General features: G+C 55.1%; 1 protein-coding gene and 1 long non-coding RNA gene across 2 annotated transcripts in view; one reads left to right on the top strand and one right to left on the bottom strand.

Annotated features, from left to right (window-relative positions):
• MARK4 (microtubule affinity regulating kinase 4) overlaps nt 1-14,024 on the top strand; it is a 29,295-nt gene extending 15,271 nt beyond the window's left edge. Inside the window, 9 exon segments of the mRNA XM_019426010.2 lie at nt 282-381; nt 1,658-1,767; nt 1,876-2,035; nt 5,098-5,315; nt 8,213-8,316; nt 10,431-10,709; nt 11,841-11,885; nt 13,575-13,665; nt 13,667-14,024. Of these exon segments, the coding sequence (XP_019281555.1) occupies nt 282-381; nt 1,658-1,767; nt 1,876-2,035; nt 5,098-5,315; nt 8,213-8,316; nt 10,431-10,709; nt 11,841-11,885; nt 13,575-13,665; nt 13,667-13,912 (1,353 nt within the window). The 3' untranslated portion in view covers nt 13,913-14,024.
• An 835-nt stretch (nt 14,025-14,859) lies between these two features.
• Nucleotides 14,860-17,609, bottom strand: LOC128777989 (uncharacterized). The gene is made up of 2 exons (XR_008423262.1): nt 16,355-17,609; nt 14,860-16,275 (listed from the first exon to the last, which is right to left on the bottom strand). It is a non-coding gene; the product is annotated as an uncharacterized LOC128777989 (long non-coding RNA).
• Between the last annotated feature and the right edge of the window lie 212 nt (nt 17,610-17,821).

The raw sequence follows: 17,821 nt of genomic DNA on the forward strand, positions 1-17,821 counted from the left end.
TGATTACAGGGTGCCGGGGACCCAGATGATGCGGAGGAGGGAGGTGACATCGGGAGGCTCCGACGGTGGGGGGGGGGGGGGGGGGGTTGCTGGGGTTGTGGTGAGGAGGCGCTGGCTCTCAGGAAGCCCTCGATTCTGGGGTGTTAGGTCTTGGAGGGGGTGGGGGGGCAGGGCACGCAGCCCTACTTGAGGGCCGGCCTGGGAGACGAGGAACTGTATTTTCCCCGGTTTTGTCTGACGTCTGTCTTCCCCCTTCCCTATCCTGCCCGCGATTCCTGCAGCAAATCATGAAAGACAAGTGGATCAACATTGGCTATGAGGGTGAGGAGTTGAAGCCATACACGGAGCCCGAGGAAGACTTCGGGGACACCAAGCGAATCGGTGAGGGTCGGGGAGAGCAGGCGCCCCAGCTCCTCAGAGCCACGGGCCCCCCCGAGCCAGGGGGAGGAGCTTCCCAGCACCTACAATACCCCTTTGATGAGCGCAAGGCAATTAGGGAGAGTGAAGTCGGGGCTCTGATCCCCGTGCTGCTACTTCCTCGCTGTGTGACCCTGGGCAGGCGGCTTCCCCTCTCTGTGCTGCCATTGCCTCATCGGTAAAATGGGACAGCCATAGAACCTGTCATAGGGCTGTTGTGACTATGAAGTGAGTGAACCCCCATAAAGCACTTGGTTTTGACTCTCAAGACACAAAAAGAAATCACAGCTCACTTCCAGAAATGTTGGGGCACAAGTCATCGGTAATCTGTACGTTTGGGGAGAGCCCTATGTTGGCATGTGCCTCACCCACCAACCCTTTGGTCTCAAATCCTCCGGCCTGGAACCCTTGAACTCTGGACCCCGAAGGCATTAGCCCCGCAAGAGCGCCTTAGGAGCCGTCCGCTCACTGGCCGTTATACAGTGGAGGAGACCAAGGCCACCGTCAGAGCTGGTTACATTAGTCAGGACTTTTGTGGTTATATGTTAATGGAAAACCCAAGCCATTCTGGCTTCAACCAATAATAATAATAGGCTGAGCCATTTGAAATTGGTATTTTTGTGGGTCCAAATTTGTCAGCGTTAGCACCTTTATCTGGTATAACCTACAAGTGGTAACTTATTCACATAACTGAAAACGCCAGAGTATGTCGACCTTCAGGCACAGCTGGACCCAGGCGCTCAAAGACAGTCGTTGGAAATCTTAGTGGTGGCTCCTGTCCCCGGGGGCTCACGTCACAGGAGCAAGCTGGCAACAGCATATACTAGGGGTCTGGACACCCCGGCAAGGAAAGAAGCCACTTTCCTAAATGTTCCAAGGGAAGCTCTAGGCTGGTACCCATTGGCTACCCCTGAACCAGGCCGTGGGGATGGAGTGCTCTGATTGGCCAGAACTGGGTCATACGCCTGCTGTGAACCAATCAGTGTGGCTATGGGGATGGACTGCTCTGTTGGGTCAGGCCTGGGTGTTACACCTGCCCTTGGGGGCTTGGCGCAGGCAGGAGTGGGCCAGGTGATCCAAGCGGGAAAGAAATGTTCTTCCAAGGAAATCGGGGTGCTGCCGACAGAAGGGGGAATGGATCCTGAACAGGCCAAAGAGCAGGCGTTGCTGTGTGGGGCAGAAGCGAGTCCAAGGGAAGGGTCTGGGGAGATTGAACCTCCTCTCCATCCCCCTCTCCCAGAGGTGATGGTGGGTATGGGCTACACGCGGGAAGAAATCAAAGAGGCCTTGACCAGCCAGAAGTACAACGAAGTGACCGCCACCTACCTCCTGCTGGGCAGGAAGACTGAGGTCAGAAGGCGCCAGGGGCATTTGGGATGCGCGATGCCCGGGGTGGAGGGACTTCTGGGGCAGAGCGGGGGCAGAGGCTGAGGCTCTTCGTCTGTCATCCTCCTGCAGGAGGGTGGGGACCGGGGCACCCCGGGGCTGGCCCTTGCACGGGTGCGGGCGCCCAGCGACACCACCAATGGAGCGAGCTCCAGCAAAGGCACCAGCCACAGCAAAGGGCAGCGGACCTCCTCGTCCACCTACCACCGCCAGCGCAGGCATAGCGACTTCTGTGAGTATGGCCCCACGCCCTCCCACACCGTCCCTGCGTCACATCGGGGTCACCTGCACCAGAAGCCCACTGGAGCCAGCTGCAGAGGAGAGAGGAATTTTGCATAAAGATTGCAGGGATGGTACAGGGAACTTGGAGGCGGGAATGCCCAGCCAGGATCAGGAAGGGATTAGAAACTGGAAAAGCAGCTGGAGTAGACACCCTCTGTTCCTCTGGTTTTGCCTTTTTCTCTCACTTATCTCACCTTATCTTTTTCCTAGTTTCTCAATTCCTTCCATCTCTGTTTTGGACACCAGCCCAAATGGTAGCATGAATCCCTTTGGTCCACTTGTCAGGCATAGAGTTCTCATGTCAGGGTCCACTTGGAATTTAGCCACTGTGATGGGGACACAGGAGGACACATTGCACAAAGTGGCTGCCGAGAGCTTGCCCTCTGGCTCTCCTCCGCGCTGAAAGGATGGGAGGCCCTTCCTAGTGGAAAGGGGGTGGGCGGACACCTACTTGGACCCCACATTCTGTAACTGAAAGATAGTCATCACCCACAGAAAATAGATCCCACAACCACCACCACACATTAGGCATGGATGCTTCTCTTACCTACACCCTCCTCAAATGTTAATCCTCCCAACTATCTTTCTTAAGATTGTTTTATTATTTTTTTTAATGTTTGTTTATTTTTGAGAGAGACAGAGCATGAACGGGGTAGGGGCAGAGAGAGAGGGAGACACAGAATCCGACGCAGGCTCCAGGCTCCGAACTGTCATCACAGAGCCCGATGCGGGGCTCACACTCACGAACCAGGAGATCATGACCTGAGCTAAAGTCTGGCACGTAACCGACTGAGCCATCCAGGTGCCCTGCCCCCAACTATTTTTTAAGCAGCTTTGTTGAGATATAATTCACATACCATACGATTCACCCAAAGTGGACAATTCAGTGGCGTTAGTGTATTCACAGAGTCATGCGGCCAGCCCCACAATCCATTTTAGCCCATATTCATCGCCCCAGAAAGGAACTCCACAAGCCCCAGCTAGCCATCAACCCCCAAACCCCCATCCACCGCCCCTAGCCCCTGAGAACCACCAGTCTATTCCCTGTCTCTACAGATTCCCCTAGTCTGGACATTTCTTATAAGAAGAAGTTTACAACACGTGTCCTCTTGTGTCTGGCTTCTTTCACTTAGGCTAACGTTTTCATCCATGTGTTAGTGGCCCTTTTTCCACCTATAAATAGCCGGATCGGTCCAGAAAGTCCCTAAGGAGCTCAAGACTCCAGCATTCTATGGTTACAACGTGGTAACCTTAAAAAACACCCACATGGAAATCTTCTGGGTTCCCGGGGTTCCCGGAGGGTTGTCGACAGGTGCCCTGTGTCCGTCATTTACAGACCTTATTATGCTTCTGGGACTTCCAAGCATTAAGGTTCCTGAGAAATTAACACATAGACGTTTCAATTGTCTGAAGTTCGTGAACACATTCAAATCCGCTGGTTCTAAAACCGTAATCTCCTTACTGAGATGTTCTAAGGGACCAGATTTGTTTGTTTTGTTTTTGAAATGAATACATCCTTCAAAATTTGACAGTACAAGGAGGGTAGACAATAAAAAAGTTTTCATCGAACACCTGTCTCCCGGTTATCCGTGGAGGCAGCCACTGTTAATCAGTTTTATATGACTTCTTTTGGGAGATTTTATTCACGTATAAATAAATAGAGTTAATCCTTGAACAATACTGGGGTCAGGGCACGAACCCCTGTACGTTGAAAATCCACGTATAACTTTTGACTCCCTCAAAATGTAACTGCTCATAGCCTGCTGTGGACTAGACGCCTCGCTGATAACATAGCCCGTCAACACACAACTTTGTATGTTGTCTGTGTTATATACTGTAGTCTTACCGTAAAGGAAGCTAGAGGAAAGGAAATGTCCTTTAAGAGAATCGTTAGGAAAAGATAATTTGCAGTACCGGATAGTCTTTATCGAAAAAAATCCCATGCGGAGTTCAAACGCCTGTTGTCCAAGGGTCAACTGTATATATAAGATAGATATGAAAAGGAGAGACAGGAAAAGAAAACAGCCATAAAGATGTATAAATACGATGCTAACATAGTCACGCACCATAAAGGTAATATTCTCACCTTGTAAGACAAACGATTGCCTCTGAAGACGTTCATGTATAAATATGTAGATAGAGATAGATAGAAATAGATCTGCACATTTCCCCTTTTTGGTACAAATGATAGGACACCGTGGACCTCAGGCTGTTGCCTTTCCTGCTGTATAATCCATCGTGAAGATCATTCTTTGTTGGTACACAAGCAGCTTCCTCCTAGCTGCAGAGTATTACATCGGATAGAAATATCTTGGGGCGCCTGGGTGGCTCAGTTGGTTGAGCCTGCGGCTTCCGCTCAGGTCATGATCTCGAGGTTCCTGGGTTTGAGCCCCAGTTGAGCCCGGAGCCTGCTTGGGATCCTGTGTCTCCTCCCTCTCTCTCTGCCCCTCCCTCTCTCTCTCCCCCTCTCAAGAATAAATAAAGTTTAAAAAAAAAGGGGGGGGGGAGAGAAAAATATCTTGGGGCACCTGGGTGGCTCAGTCGGCTGAGCGCCGGAGGTCGGCTCAGGTCTTATCTCACCGTTAGTGAATTCGAGTCCGGAGCCCGCTTCAGATCTTTTATCCACCCCTCCTCCCACCCTTCCCCTGCTTGCACGGTCTTTCTCAATCTCTCTCTCAAAAATAAATAAATCTTAAAAAAAAAAAAAAAAAAAATCTTGACTTGACTTAGACATTCCCCCAGTGACGAGCACTCAGGCTGTTGCCAGTCTTTCGGCCTTAAAAGAAAAACAAGGCTGCCGTGAATAAACCTGCGTGAGGATCACGTATCATGTACGTGAAGTTGGGCAGGGGGATCAGTGCACGCATTCGTCACACGGACGGATACTGTCAGAACGGCCTGCGCGGGAGCTTGTAGCCTGCGTGGGGAACTCTCCGGTTCCGAGGGTCACCCACAGTAGGTTCGGGCTCTTCCAGGGGACGCGAGCCCTAAACTGCCCCCTCCCTCCCCCAGGTGGCCCCTCCCCCGCACCCCTGCACCCCAAGCGCAGCCCAACCAGCACGGGGGAGACGGAGCTGAAGGAGGAGCGCCTGCCAGGCCGGAAGGCGAGCTGCAGCGCTGCCGGAAGCGGGAGCCGGGGGCTGCCCCCCTCCAGCCCCATGGTCAGCAGCGCCCACAACCCCAACAAGGCAGAGATCCCAGAGCGGCGGAAGGACAGCACGAGCACCCCGGTGAGTGGCCCGGCGTGGGGGCGGAGACCGCCTGGTGCACGTTTTCCAGACCCTGCTGTTTCCCAGCCTGCTCCCCCAGACCACCACGCAGGACTCCTGGTTTCATTCATTCATTCATTCATTCATTCCATAGACATTGGAGCGCGCTCTCTCTCTGCCGGAGCTTGTGCGTGACCGCTAGTGTATAAATTAGCATTCGGTGTCAGAAAGAAGCACGTTACTTGCTTTAGGTGGGAAGGACTTTATTTATTTACTTTTTAAAGCGTATTCATTGATTTTGAGTGACGCGGAGCGTGAGTGGGGGGAGTGGCGGGGGGGGGGGGGGGGGGGGGGGGGCGGGGAGAGAAAGAGACAGAATCCCAAGCAGGATCTGCACTGCCAGCACAGAGCCTGACTCGGGGCTCGATCCCATGAAACCGTGAGATCATGACCTGACCTGAAACCGAGAGTCAGATGCTTAACCAACTGAGCCCCCTGGGTGCCCCAGAAGAATTTTTTTTTAAGATTTATTTATTTATTTTGAGAGCGACAGAGCGTGGGGGAGGGGCAGGGACACAGAGAGGGAATCCCAAGGAGGCTTCCAAGGGTCAGCACAGAGCCTGATGTGGGACTCGATCCCGTGACCTCAAGATCACGACCCAAGCCGTCATCAAGAGCCAGACAGACGCTCAACCGACTGAGCCACCCAGACACCCAGAAGGGTTTTAATACGGGGAATTAGGTACTTACAAAGTTGTCAAAAGGACCAGCGGAGCAGGCAGGGGATGATTAGACCCGCAGGGGTCGCACCACAGCACAGCAGGTCTGACCCGCCACAGGGGCTGCTTAGCCCCTGGCACTGTTGAATTCAAGAGCACGTGGTGGTGACGGTAATCCAAGGCTCAGAAACTTTCTTCTCTACCAGAAGGGCCCCTCGATGCCCGGAAGTCTGGAAAACGGGCACTGGGGCCCTCCGGAGGCAAAGACCCTCATCCCGTGACCTTGCCCGTGGAAGGAGGAGGCAGAGGGGACATGAAGGCAACTGCCATCCCATTTCCACCTTCCAAATCTTCCCGCGGGCAAAGGTGGCCAGAACCAGAGCTCCAGAGAGGAGTCTGGGGGATATAGTACTGGGCTTCCCTGCCTCTGCAGCTCCTTAATGTTTTTTTAATGTTTATTTCTTTTGTTTTATTTTATTTTTTGAGAGAGAGGGAGACACAAAATCCGAAGCAGTCTCTGAACTGTCAGCACAGAGCCTCCGATGCGGGGCTCGAACTCATGGACCGTGAGATCATGACCTGAGCTGAGGTCAGACGCTTAACCAACGGAGCCATCCAGGCGCCCCTTTAAAATTTTTTTAATGTTTGTTTATTTTCTTTTTAAATTTTTTTTTTTAACGTTTATTTATTTTTGAGACAGAGAGAGACAGAGCATGAACGGGGGAGGGGCAGAGAGAGAGGGAGACACAGAATCGGAAACAGGCTCCAGGCTCTGAGCTGTCAGCACAGAGACCAACGTGGGGCTCGAACTCACGAACCACAAGATCATGCGTGACCTGAGCCGAAGTCGGACACTTGACCGACTGAGCCACCCAGGTGCCCCGGCTCTTGTTATTGTCAAGGTAAACCCACACCTTAAAAAGGTAGAAAAGAAGAGGAAATTAGCCCCCAGAACGTAGAAGAAGGGAAATAATAGACGGTAATAAAGGAGAAAACAGAAGGACCCTAGAGAAAACCAAAAAAAAGCTGCAGTCTGGTTCTTGAAAAGGTTGGTGCGATCATTGGACCCCACAAATTACTAATAGCAGAAGTGAAAGGGGCACCTGGGTGGCTCAGTCATTTGAGCGTCCAACCCTTCATTTTGGCTCAGGTCGTGATATCATGGTCGTGGGATTCAGCCCCGAGTCAGGCTCCACGCTCTAAGAATACTTGGGATTCTCTCTCTTTCTCTTTTTAAAAGAAAGAGGGAGGAAAAAATGAAGAAGGAAGCTATGTTCTAACATAAAGAGACAGTCAAAAGCTATTAGGAACCACCTTATGCCCATAAATGTGAGAGCTTAGATGAAATGGATAGATGCCTTCAAAAAACACAAGTAACTAAACTTGTCCGAGAAGAAGCAGAAAATCCGAACCGCCTTATATTCTTGTTCAAGAAACTGAATCCGTGACTTAAAACTTTCCCATAAAGAAAATTCCAGACCCTAAGTGGTGGGATTCTGCCAAACACTGAAAGAAGGAATAACACCAGCCAACTTTAGAAAGGCTTCCAGAGGATAGAAAAAGAGGGATCACTTCTCAGCTCATCTGGGGAGGTGGCATAATCCCGATGGGCACCCCATGATCCAAGAGAGCCCACAGTCCCATGCGGGGGTGGGGGGTGTCTAAGGGGACAGACGTCAGTGGTACAAAGTGATCAGGGCTGCAGCGGGGGCCCTGAGAAGGCTCCTGACTCAGCCGGGGGCCAGAGGCGGGGGTATATTATGAACCGACACCAGAAAGTTCCATAGGTGTGTGAGTCAAGGGGAGAGGTGGGAGGAATAGCCAAGCAGGTGGGCTAGCCTGTGCAAAGGCCAGGAGGAGGCACCAAATGTGCCCAAAGAAGTATGCTCCAAAAACCTTGACGTGGCTGGCCCGTACCCAGGTGGGGCAGAGCTGGGAGAGGAGTGAGCAAGGCGCCCCCCACACCCCCCCCAGGCACCGCCCCTGAGCCACCCTCCTCAGCACCCATCTCAGCAACGTGACTCTCGGCCTGGGTTGCTGGGATGGCTCATTAACCTTCCCTTTCTCCTGGAGTAAACCATCACCTACCCGCTCTTGGGCCCCTGCCTCCTTCATAATGAGGGAGGCCAGAGAGGGTAAACGGGGAGTTAAGGGGTGTCCCTTCGCCCCCTCACTCCCTCCTGGCCGTGTTCCCCACAGAACAGCCTCCCTCCCAGCATGATGACCCGAAGAAACACCTACGTTTGCACAGAACGCCCTGGGGCTGAGCGCCCGTCCCTGTTGCCAAATGGCAAAGAGAACAGGTATGGAGAGGGGACAGCAGCGGGGAGTGGCGGGCGGGGGGGTGGGGGGGAGTAGGGGAGCAGGACCCTCCTTTGATCTATGATAACCTTTGTGGGGAAGGGGTGCCGTGGGGACTGGGGAGCGTGCGTGTCTCTTCTTCCAGAATCTGCCCAGGTCCTCCTCCTCCCAGACCCCCCTGAAAATCTTCCCCTCTTAATTAATTAATTAGTCATCAGCATCAGGAAAGCAGTTTGCCCTGTTCTCCGCCTACGAGCCTTGGGAAACAGAGTTGAATTTTTTTTTTTTTTTCCTCCTTGAATGATCAATTTTTAGAACTTTGAGAGAAGCCCCAGAATGTCACAGCTTCAACATCCTCTTGTTGGCTGGTTTTCAGACTAGTTTTCCTGAGTCTGTTCGATGTCGTTCAGCTGGCAAGTGAGGGAAACCAGTGCAGACTGGCTGGAGCCTAAAAAAGGGAATGAATGAGTTCACATCGCGGTTCAAGTTCAGGAGGGGGGCGGGCTCCAGGATCACGGCACTCCCGCCCACCGGGACTATAGGGCACGACACCGAGGTGGTGCACGCTGGGGAAAACCTGATAAACAGGTGGTACTGTGTGGTGGGGACAGGATGTGGGGTGCTCGAGATCACTGATTCTGTGGCGGCTAAGTTCTGAGTTCAAATCTTGCCTCCGCGCTCTGCTAGTCGGATTGTCTTGGCCAAGTCCCTGAGTCTCGCTTTCCTCCTCTGTAAAATGGGGCTGACGTTCCCTGCCTCTGGGCCCCGTGAGAGGGATCCGGTGGAGATCGCTTGTGTCCCGTACCTGGCGCAGGTTCTGTGACACAGAAAGCATTTGATGAGTGACCACTAGTTTTGTGATTATTAAATAAAAATAATAACAGCGGATGCTCATCAAGCGGTAAGAGTATGCCAGGCCTTCGTGTGTATTTGCTGGTTGAATGCCCCTAACGACTCCGTGAGGTAGACCCCGGTGTCTCCATTTCACAGCTGAGGAAATGAGGCACAGAGAGATGAGGGAACTTGCCCAAGGCCACACAGCTGGTGAGTCAAGGAGCAAAGATCCCACACTGACGCCAGCGTGTGTCTCCAGTGTGAACACTGTAACGCATAGCCTTCCAGTTCTGGCTTCGATGAAACCGAGGCTTAGTCTTCCCCAATATAACCAGCCAGAGGTAGGCAGGCAGTCTCCTCCAAGGACCCAGATTGATTCTGCCAAACTCAGCGTGAGGCTCCAGCTCCGGGACCGAGGCCAGTGCACCAGTGCACCATTTCCTAACCAGAAGGAAGGATGGAAAGAGAGTGGAGCGCGGGCTGCATTTTTTTTTTTTTTTTTTTTTTTTCCAGAGGCATGACCCAGAAATAGGACAAAGTACTTCTGTTTGCGGCCCACTGGGCAGAGAATAGTCCCATGACCATCCCGAACTGCAAAGGAGGCTGGGAAATGTAGTCTCTCGCTAGGTGGCCATGTGCAACATGCCCGCTCTTAGAAGTTTGGTCACTAAAAGTAAAACAAGGAGGACGGATTCCAAGGGAGGGGTGGTGGCATCTGTCATGGTCAGGCCCTCCTGTCAGGACTGCGAGGGCCTGGAGGAGGGTCCTGGGACACTGGAGCCACCACTGCCCACACAACAACAAAAGTTAGGAAAAGGGTCCCTTTTCACCTGTCAGCACATTCTCATAAGTGCCTATGATGTTCACACCTATTCCTATCCCGAGTTTGAATAATGATACTTGAGATAGCAAAGTACAGTGTTTGCAAAGTTGACTCGGCTCCTGCGGTTTGGAGGCAAATGGCAAGGGATTCATCAAAAAATGTAATCTGAATCTATTCAGTTGCCGCGTTTGGAGAGAGGAGAGTCAGGATACGTTTGGAGCGGGTAGGGGTTGAAGAAAGGGCAGTTTGAAGAAGGGATGACTTAGGAAGACAGAAGAGTCCGTAAAACAACTAGGGTCATATAGTACACAGCCTGCCCAACTGTACACGGCAGCCCTTTCTCTGAGCTCTAGGTCTTTCGAGGTTTCTGATCTCAGGACAGGACAGTGAAGAATCAGAGGGACTGGGGCCTCGGCCTGCCTCGAGGCCCCACTCTGACTTGTCCCTCTCTGCCCACAGCTCGGGTACCCCACGGGTGCCCCCCGCCTCTCCCTCTAGTCACAGCCTGGCTCCCCCATCGGGGGAGCGGAGCCGCCTGGCACGCGGTTCCACCATCCGCAGCACCTTCCACGGTGGCCAGGTCCGGGACCGGAGGGCAGGGGGCGGGGGAGGCGGGGGTGTGCAGAATGGACCCCCCGCCTCTCCCACATTGGCCCATGAGGCCACACCCCTGCCCACTGGGCGGCCCCGCCCCACCACCAACCTCTTCACCAAGCTGACCTCCAAACTGACCCGAAGGTGAGCCCCAGGGGACGTGGGGGGCAGGGGTGGGGTGGGGGGAATGGGACCTAACCTGTCTTCTGCTCTGCTCTGCCTTCTGTACCCTCACATCATCATCATCACCTCCTCCTCCTCTTCCTTCTCCTCCTCCTCCTCCTCCTCCTCCTCCTCCTCCTCCTCCGTCACCCTTCACCTCGCCCCTCACACTACAGGGTTACCCTCGATCCCTCTAAACGGCAGAACTCTAACCGCTGCGTTTCGGGCGCCTCTCTGCCCCAGGGATCCAAGATCAGTAAGTCCCGCCACCCTCTGCTGTCCCCGGCTCTGCCTCCCTGTCTGCATGTCTGACCTGTGTGTACGGGCGAGGGGAGGGGGACTCTGTGCGAGCGGGAGGGGCACGGGTTGGGGGATCTGGCTGTTCGTTTACTCATTTAATAAACAATAGTCTGGCCTCTGGAGCCGGACTCTTGAGGGGCGGACCCTAGCTCTGCTGAGTGACCTCGAGGAAGTCACTCAACCTCTCTGGACCTCACTTTCTTCTGTAAGACGGAGTAGCGGTGACAGTGCCTTCCTCAGAGGGTTATCGGGTGGACTAAAAGGTGGTGTACGGGCTGAGCTTAGAATGTTGCCTTGCAAAAATGACGTTATGTTTACTTACTGAGCGCCTGGCGCGATCTTAGACCCCGGATGGAGGGAACAGAACGTGTAAAATCCCAGCCCAGGCAGAGCTGACGTTCTACACGGGGACCCAGACAGTAAATGAGTACTGAGAAGAAAAAGGGCAGGGAAGAGGGGGGCAGTTTTAAATGGAGCAGGCCTCACTAAGGAGGTTTGAGCAAAGCCGGAAGGAGGGTGTATGTATGTGTGTCCGTGGCCTTCTATACGTACCTGTGTGCCTCTGCCCCCCCCCCCCCTTTCTCTTTCGTCTTCCAAATTCTTCAGTATCTTTCCTACGACCTGCACTAACCATTTCAGAATGGGCTCCCCCCTCCTGGGCACGGAGACTCCCAGCCCTCCCCAGCCCAGCTCCAGCCAGCAGGGAGGGACCAGGGCTGAGGCAGGGGCTGCCCAGAGTCCTGGAGGCAGTGGGTTGGGGGAGGGGGCTCCGTGTGTGCAGATTAGACACTCTGCCCCCCTCCCCTCCTCTAGGGTCACAGACGAACCTGAGAGAATCGGGGGACCTGAGGTCACAAGGTGAGTGCATGAGCCTACCCTGACTGCCACACTAGCCCCTCCCCCTTTGCCTGCCTCAGACCCAGCCGCCTCGTGTCTGCACCTCCCCTATCCACCCCCCCCCCCAACACACACACACCATTAGATGGGACCTGAGCCTCCTCCAAGCCAGCTGCCTGAATGTCCCTCTGACCCTTCTTCCTCTGCCGGCCCCTCTTATGCCCTGTCCCCCGTGACTTCCTCCGATTTCCACCCCCATCCATGAACATTGTCCCTTGACCATATTTAACGTCAGCCTGTTCCACCTATGACCTGGCACACCTTTCCCCCCCTCCCCCCTCCCCTCCCCTCCCTTATCCAACGAGGCATAAGTGTTGCCAGGAGCTCTGGCACACATTACCTGTACAGCCCCACATGGTAAACAGTTTAGACTTTGAGGGCCAGGTAATCTCTCGTCGTGCCTATTCGGCTGTGCCATCGTAGCACGAAAGCAGCCATAATCAGTACAAAACCAAGTGGGTGGTGTGGGGGTGCGATAGACCTTATTTACAAAAGCAGGCAGCCCCATGCCACCCTCGCTGAGCCCCGCTTCAGCTTGACACAAGCCCAGTCCCTGTAAAGACCCCAGTGCAAATAAAGAACCGCCCCTCCGGTTCCAAAGGTCCCAGGACTGACTCTCATTGGCTGGAACGGAGTCACGTGCCCATCCCTAAACCGATGCCTGTGGCCAGAAGGGTGGAGGACTCTGATTGGTGGGATCTGGTCATATGCTCAGCTTTGAACTAATCGCAGTGGGCAGGGAGGTGGAATGTGTTCATTGGCCAGAGCCGAGTCACGTGCTCAGCTTGGAGCTAAGAGGCCAAGGCCGCCCCGCCTAGACCAGAAAGACGGGATGTGCGATGCATCTCAAAGAGGAGCGCTCTTGGTGCTTTGGGTGGGATGGTTCTTCATTGGGCTGGACCCACTCACACACTGCAGCACATGCATCATCCCTGAACCCCCCCCACCCCCCCCCCAGCTTAATGCCAGCGGCACCCCCATCCCCAAACGTTGTGGTGCTCCATAAGCCTCCAGAAATTTCCAGATACCTCTGGAGGGACGGTATGGCTTTTAGGCGAGAATCCCTGGTCTAGAGTGAGGAGGGTTGGTCCTCTGAGGAAAAAGGGATTATTCCCAGGAGGAGGATGTATTAGGAAACCAACCAAGCAAAGAGACTCCTCCCCCCCCCCCCCCCCCCCCCCCCAATAAGAGACAGGAATCAATTTCTCTGTCACATGAACCATGTGACTGGGCCAGGCTGGCAGGGCCCCTCTGTTCCATGAGGTCATGCAGGTACCCAAAGGTTCTTCAATCCCCAACACTTAGGGCTCTGTCTTCCTACAGTCGAGGTTCGTTTCTGGCCGCAGCCGGGGCGTTCTTATAGGAGGTGGGGGCAGGAGAGCGAGGGCTTGCGGGTTTCCTTGGAAGGGGTTCCCCCCACCGCTTGCACTCACATCCGGGACCTTTGCACTCGGGCCGCAGCAGAGGCCGGGCAACGTAGTCTCCAGCCGGGCAGCCGTCTGTACCACTGAAACTCTGTCCCCGTCCCTGGGATCAGAGAGGGAGGTGGGTTTTGAGGGACGCCTAGGAGCCCGTCCCCGGGTGGGAAGCGTGGGTTACCCCTTTCCTCTCCTGTCCCCGTCTTTGACCCGTGATCTCTCCCGCCCCAGTTTGCCATCTACCTTGGGATCAAACGGAAACCGCCCCCCGGCTACTCCGATTCCCCTGGAGTGTGAAGCTGACCAGCTCACGCCCGCCCGAGGGCCCTGATGGCGGCTCTGCGCCAGGCCACCGCGGCCGCCCGCTGTCGCTGCCGCCAGCCACAGCCGTTCCTGCTGGCCTGCCTGCACGGGGGTGCGGGCGGGCCCGAGCCCCTGTCCCACTTCGAAGTGGAGGTCTGCCAGCTGCCCCGGCCGGGCCTGCGGGGAGTTCTCTTCCGCCGCGTGGCGGGCACCGCCCTGGCCTTCCGCGCCCTCGTCACCCGCATCTCCAACGACCTCGAGCTCTGAGCCACCGCGGGCCCGGGGTCCCCTCTTCTTCCTCTCCCTCGTCCCCTTCGCCTCTGCGGCAGGGGAGAGGGGGGCAGGGAGGGGAGTCTCCCTCCGTCATCACCTCAGCTCCCGTGAATCCAACGTGGGGACAGAGAGTGTCCCCTGCGCTGTTGTCCGGGGGCCGCTGGGCAGGAGAGAAAAGCTGGGGGCAGAGCAGGGGGAGCTGGCACCTTCCTCGAGCCTCCAGCCGGTCCTGCCCCCGCCCCCCATCACCCCAACGTGGGGCACCTGAGGAGACTCTGGGGGCAGGGCAGGCGCAGAAAGGGAAACCGAGGAAACTTCCATTCCCACCCCCTTTCCCCCAACAGCTCAAGAATTAGGCCTTGGGCGGGGGCCGGAAGGGTTGCTGAGCCTAAAGACTGTAGAAGAGGGGAGGGGGGCTGGGAGTGGGGGTCAGAGAGGCAGATTCCTTCCCCTCCCCTGCCCTCCCCTCATGCTCGAACCCCCCCCCCCCTTCCTGCCCCAGGCTGGCGCGGGGCACTTTGTACAAATCCTTGTAAATACCCCCCACACCCTCCCCTCTGCAGAGATCTCTCGAGGAGCTGCCGGTTTTTAAGTTATTACACCCCCACCCTCCTCCTGTCAGCCCCCTCACCCGCAGCCTGTCGCCCAATAAACTTAGGAGAGTCCCCCCTTCCCCACGCGGACCCCGGGCTTTTCCTTCCCTGCCCTCACCTGCGGCTGAGATGAGGAGGTGCGTGACTTTGGGCCAAGTGGTTCCTCCTCTCTGAGCCTCGGTTTTCTCATCTGCAGAATGGGAGTAGTGGGGGGGTGAGGGTCAAGGATGATTGTGGACGAGGGCAGGACAGAACTCAGCCTCATCCAGGAGGCCCCCGGTTCCTATATCGGTCCCCCATTCATCCACTCACGTGCCCACCCACATGTTATACCGGACTCTAAGCCACTTCTTAACTCCAGTAGTACATTTATTCAATAAACAGTCATTGACCTGTGCCTACTCCGTGCCAGGCCCGGTGCTGGACACGGAGACACAAGGAGCCCCTGTCTGTGGGGGACGGGGGTTCTGACACAAACACTAGAGAAACCATTGCTTTGGGGAGGCCAGGAGAGAACGTGAGGGGAGTCGGGGAAGCCACTCCAGAGAGGAGAGGATACCGGAGTTGGACTTTGAAGGACGAGTAGGAGTTGACCGCGCATGGGGTATGCGCTGGGCAAAAGCCGGTTTGTAGGAGTGCGCGATAAGCCTTCAGAGAACTTCGGGTAATTTCGGTGTGGCTGCTATGTTGGGGCCGGTGGAGAATTAGCAAGAGAAATACCGTGTTAGGACTAATAATCCATCTACACATAAGCAAAAGTTATTTGTTTGCTTATGTCCCTTAATAGTCTGGGGGTGCCCGACTTCAGGTACGGCTGGATCCAGGCAGCGGGCCACCTCACCTCTGGTTTTATTTTACCGTGAGGTTAGTGGTTTCACCCAGCAGTTCCAACCTGTCACCCCTTTGTCTAGTTTCCCTTCGTCTAGCAGAAAGTTGCTCATTGCCTACTTTTGTCGAAAATCCCAAGACAGGCTCTTATTGGCCCAGAGAAGTCATGTGACCATCCCTGAACCAGTCACTGTTGCTCTGGAGTGGCCAGGCCCCTACCTAGAGCTGGACTTAGAGGGGTTCCCCAGAGGAAAGTCCAGGTGACCTTAGCCAGAGGAAGGAAATGGAAACTGAGTAGAGTTAAGCAGTAGGTTGGGGGGGGTGGGGAGCGGAGGAGCTTGTTCACAAAAGGCCAAAGTGAGCGAGGGGTGGGCTCTCATCCAAGGGCACTGGAGAGCCATTGGAGGATTGTATGTAGGGAAGAGGCTTAGTTTACTGTGCCTCAGTTGCCCACTTGGGGCGTGGTAGAGTCTGCCCTTGTGTTCTTCATGGGGCTGATAGGAAACTAAAATGAAAACGGGGGGTTGGTAGAGACTGAGTGGTCAGCGTGGAAAAATTCAGGGTCTGGGGCAGAACCGCATTCCTGCCTTAAGAGCGAGGCCAGAATAGGGGTCTGCTGCAAAGTGTATATATTGAGTCGTGGGAGTGGGTAGGGTGGGGACCCCACCAACCCTGTCTGGAAATCTCAATCCCTGAGGGCTTCCCGTATGCCCAGCCCTGTGCTGGGGACATAGTGGTGACCAAGACTGCCCCAGCCCTGCCGTCATCAGGCTCAGTCTAGTGGAGAAGGCAGCTGCATCCTCAGTGATGATCCTGGGTCCGGGGGGTGGGGTGGACAGAGGCTGGGGAGGGCCAAGGGGGTGCCAGTCGTAGCCAGGGAGGGCTTCCTGGAGGAGGAGCAGCTCAGCAGCAACTGGGAGAATGATGAGCAGCTAGCTAGACATGGCGGGTAGGGGGCTGGTGTTCTAGGTGGAGGGAACGGCTTGTACAATGGCTAAGAGGCAAGAGAGAGCACAGCAACTGGCCTATGGCTGGCAGTGAGCAGAGTCACCGGGAGACACGAGGCTGGAGATGTTGGCAGGGCCCTGAAGGCCGTGGAGAGGGGCTTGGGCTTTCTTCCAAGGGCACTGGGGAGCCACGGCAAGGTTGTGAGCAAGGGAGAGGCAGGGTCAGGTTTATGCTGTGAAGGGAGCGAAGAAGACAGGACGGGAGGTTAGGGAGAAGGTCGAAGTGGGACAGAAGGTGGGGAGACAAGGGCCAGATTTGAGGCTTATGAGGCAAGATGGGCAGAACGGGCACCTGGACCGCAGATTTGGCTCAGACCGGGCGGCTGGAATGTTTGTGGTCCGTGTGGCTCCCCGGCGCGGGGGGCGGTTAGAGGACGGAGCTGGGGTTAGTGATGGGATCTTCATTTGGGGACAGTGTTGTAAAGGACACCCTGACATCTGACAGATCCTGCCTTTCTCTTCTAACCTTCCTGTTTCAGCAATTTCTCTGGGAACTCTCGGAGACCTCCTCTGGCCTCAGTTTTCCGCTGGAAAACAGAGTACATTTCTTGATCTCTAAGGGCCCTTTACCTGTGTGCCTTCAGGTTTGAAAAATTCCCTCCCCCAGGTCCCTGAGGACTCTGTCTAACACTAACTCTGCCTCACGTTTACTTCTGAAAGCTTTGCCTCTTTTTGAGGCCGCCGCTCTGCCTGTGCTAGTGGAGACCTCAGCCTATTGGGTCGAGCAGAGGTGATTGACGTGGTCAACACCCAATCCACGTTGACCTGCTTCTGGCCTTCTATTCCCCGCCCCTCCCCCTGTGCCCGACCCTCCTTCCTGGGACCAAGCTCTCCAAAAGGTGGGTCCCTGAAGACTTCGCGGGGATGCTAGGCGCCAAGCCCCGGTCTGGAGGAGGAAGGCTCATGGGCACATGCGTTAAGGTGGGAATTGCAGGGTGTCAGGAGCAAAAGTGTACAGACGAGTCATGGGGCGAAAAACGGGAGCGATGAGCCTTCAGGGAAAGGTGCGCACCTCAGTTTGAAGAATCGAAACTAATAGGACTGCATTCTAGGAGATGTGGGGAGCTATGGCAGGTTCTTGAGCAAAGAAAGGGAAGTTTAAAGGACTGGCAGCAGCTATGGATGGATGAGGGGAGGTCACACAGAAAGAGGCCGGTGAAAAGTATAACGGGGTATATGTGAGGAGATGCACGTTAGGTCTCCAACCGGAGGCCCGTGGGCCAAATTCAAGTCTCAGACATTTTGTTTGGCTTACGTTTCTCCCTGGTGTGGGTCCTGTGTCTGAGATCCGAGCACGAGTGATTGATTGGGAGCGGAGGTTGGGAAGGGGTCACGCCTCACTGGCTCTCAGATTCCTCGTAGTTTGGGATCGGACTGTGCACTTGCCTCATTTTAGGGATGGGGTAAGACACGACTAGGGAGGGCAAGCCGCACAGCGGCCAATGGCAAAAGCCCCTCGTCCTCTTGCTCAATTG

Source organism: Panthera pardus, unplaced genomic scaffold (genome assembly GCF_024362965.1).
Source record: "Panthera pardus isolate Hobbes unplaced genomic scaffold, ASM2436296v1 HiC_scaffold_18, whole genome shotgun sequence".
NCBI lineage: Eukaryota > Metazoa > Chordata > Mammalia > Carnivora > Felidae > Panthera > Panthera pardus.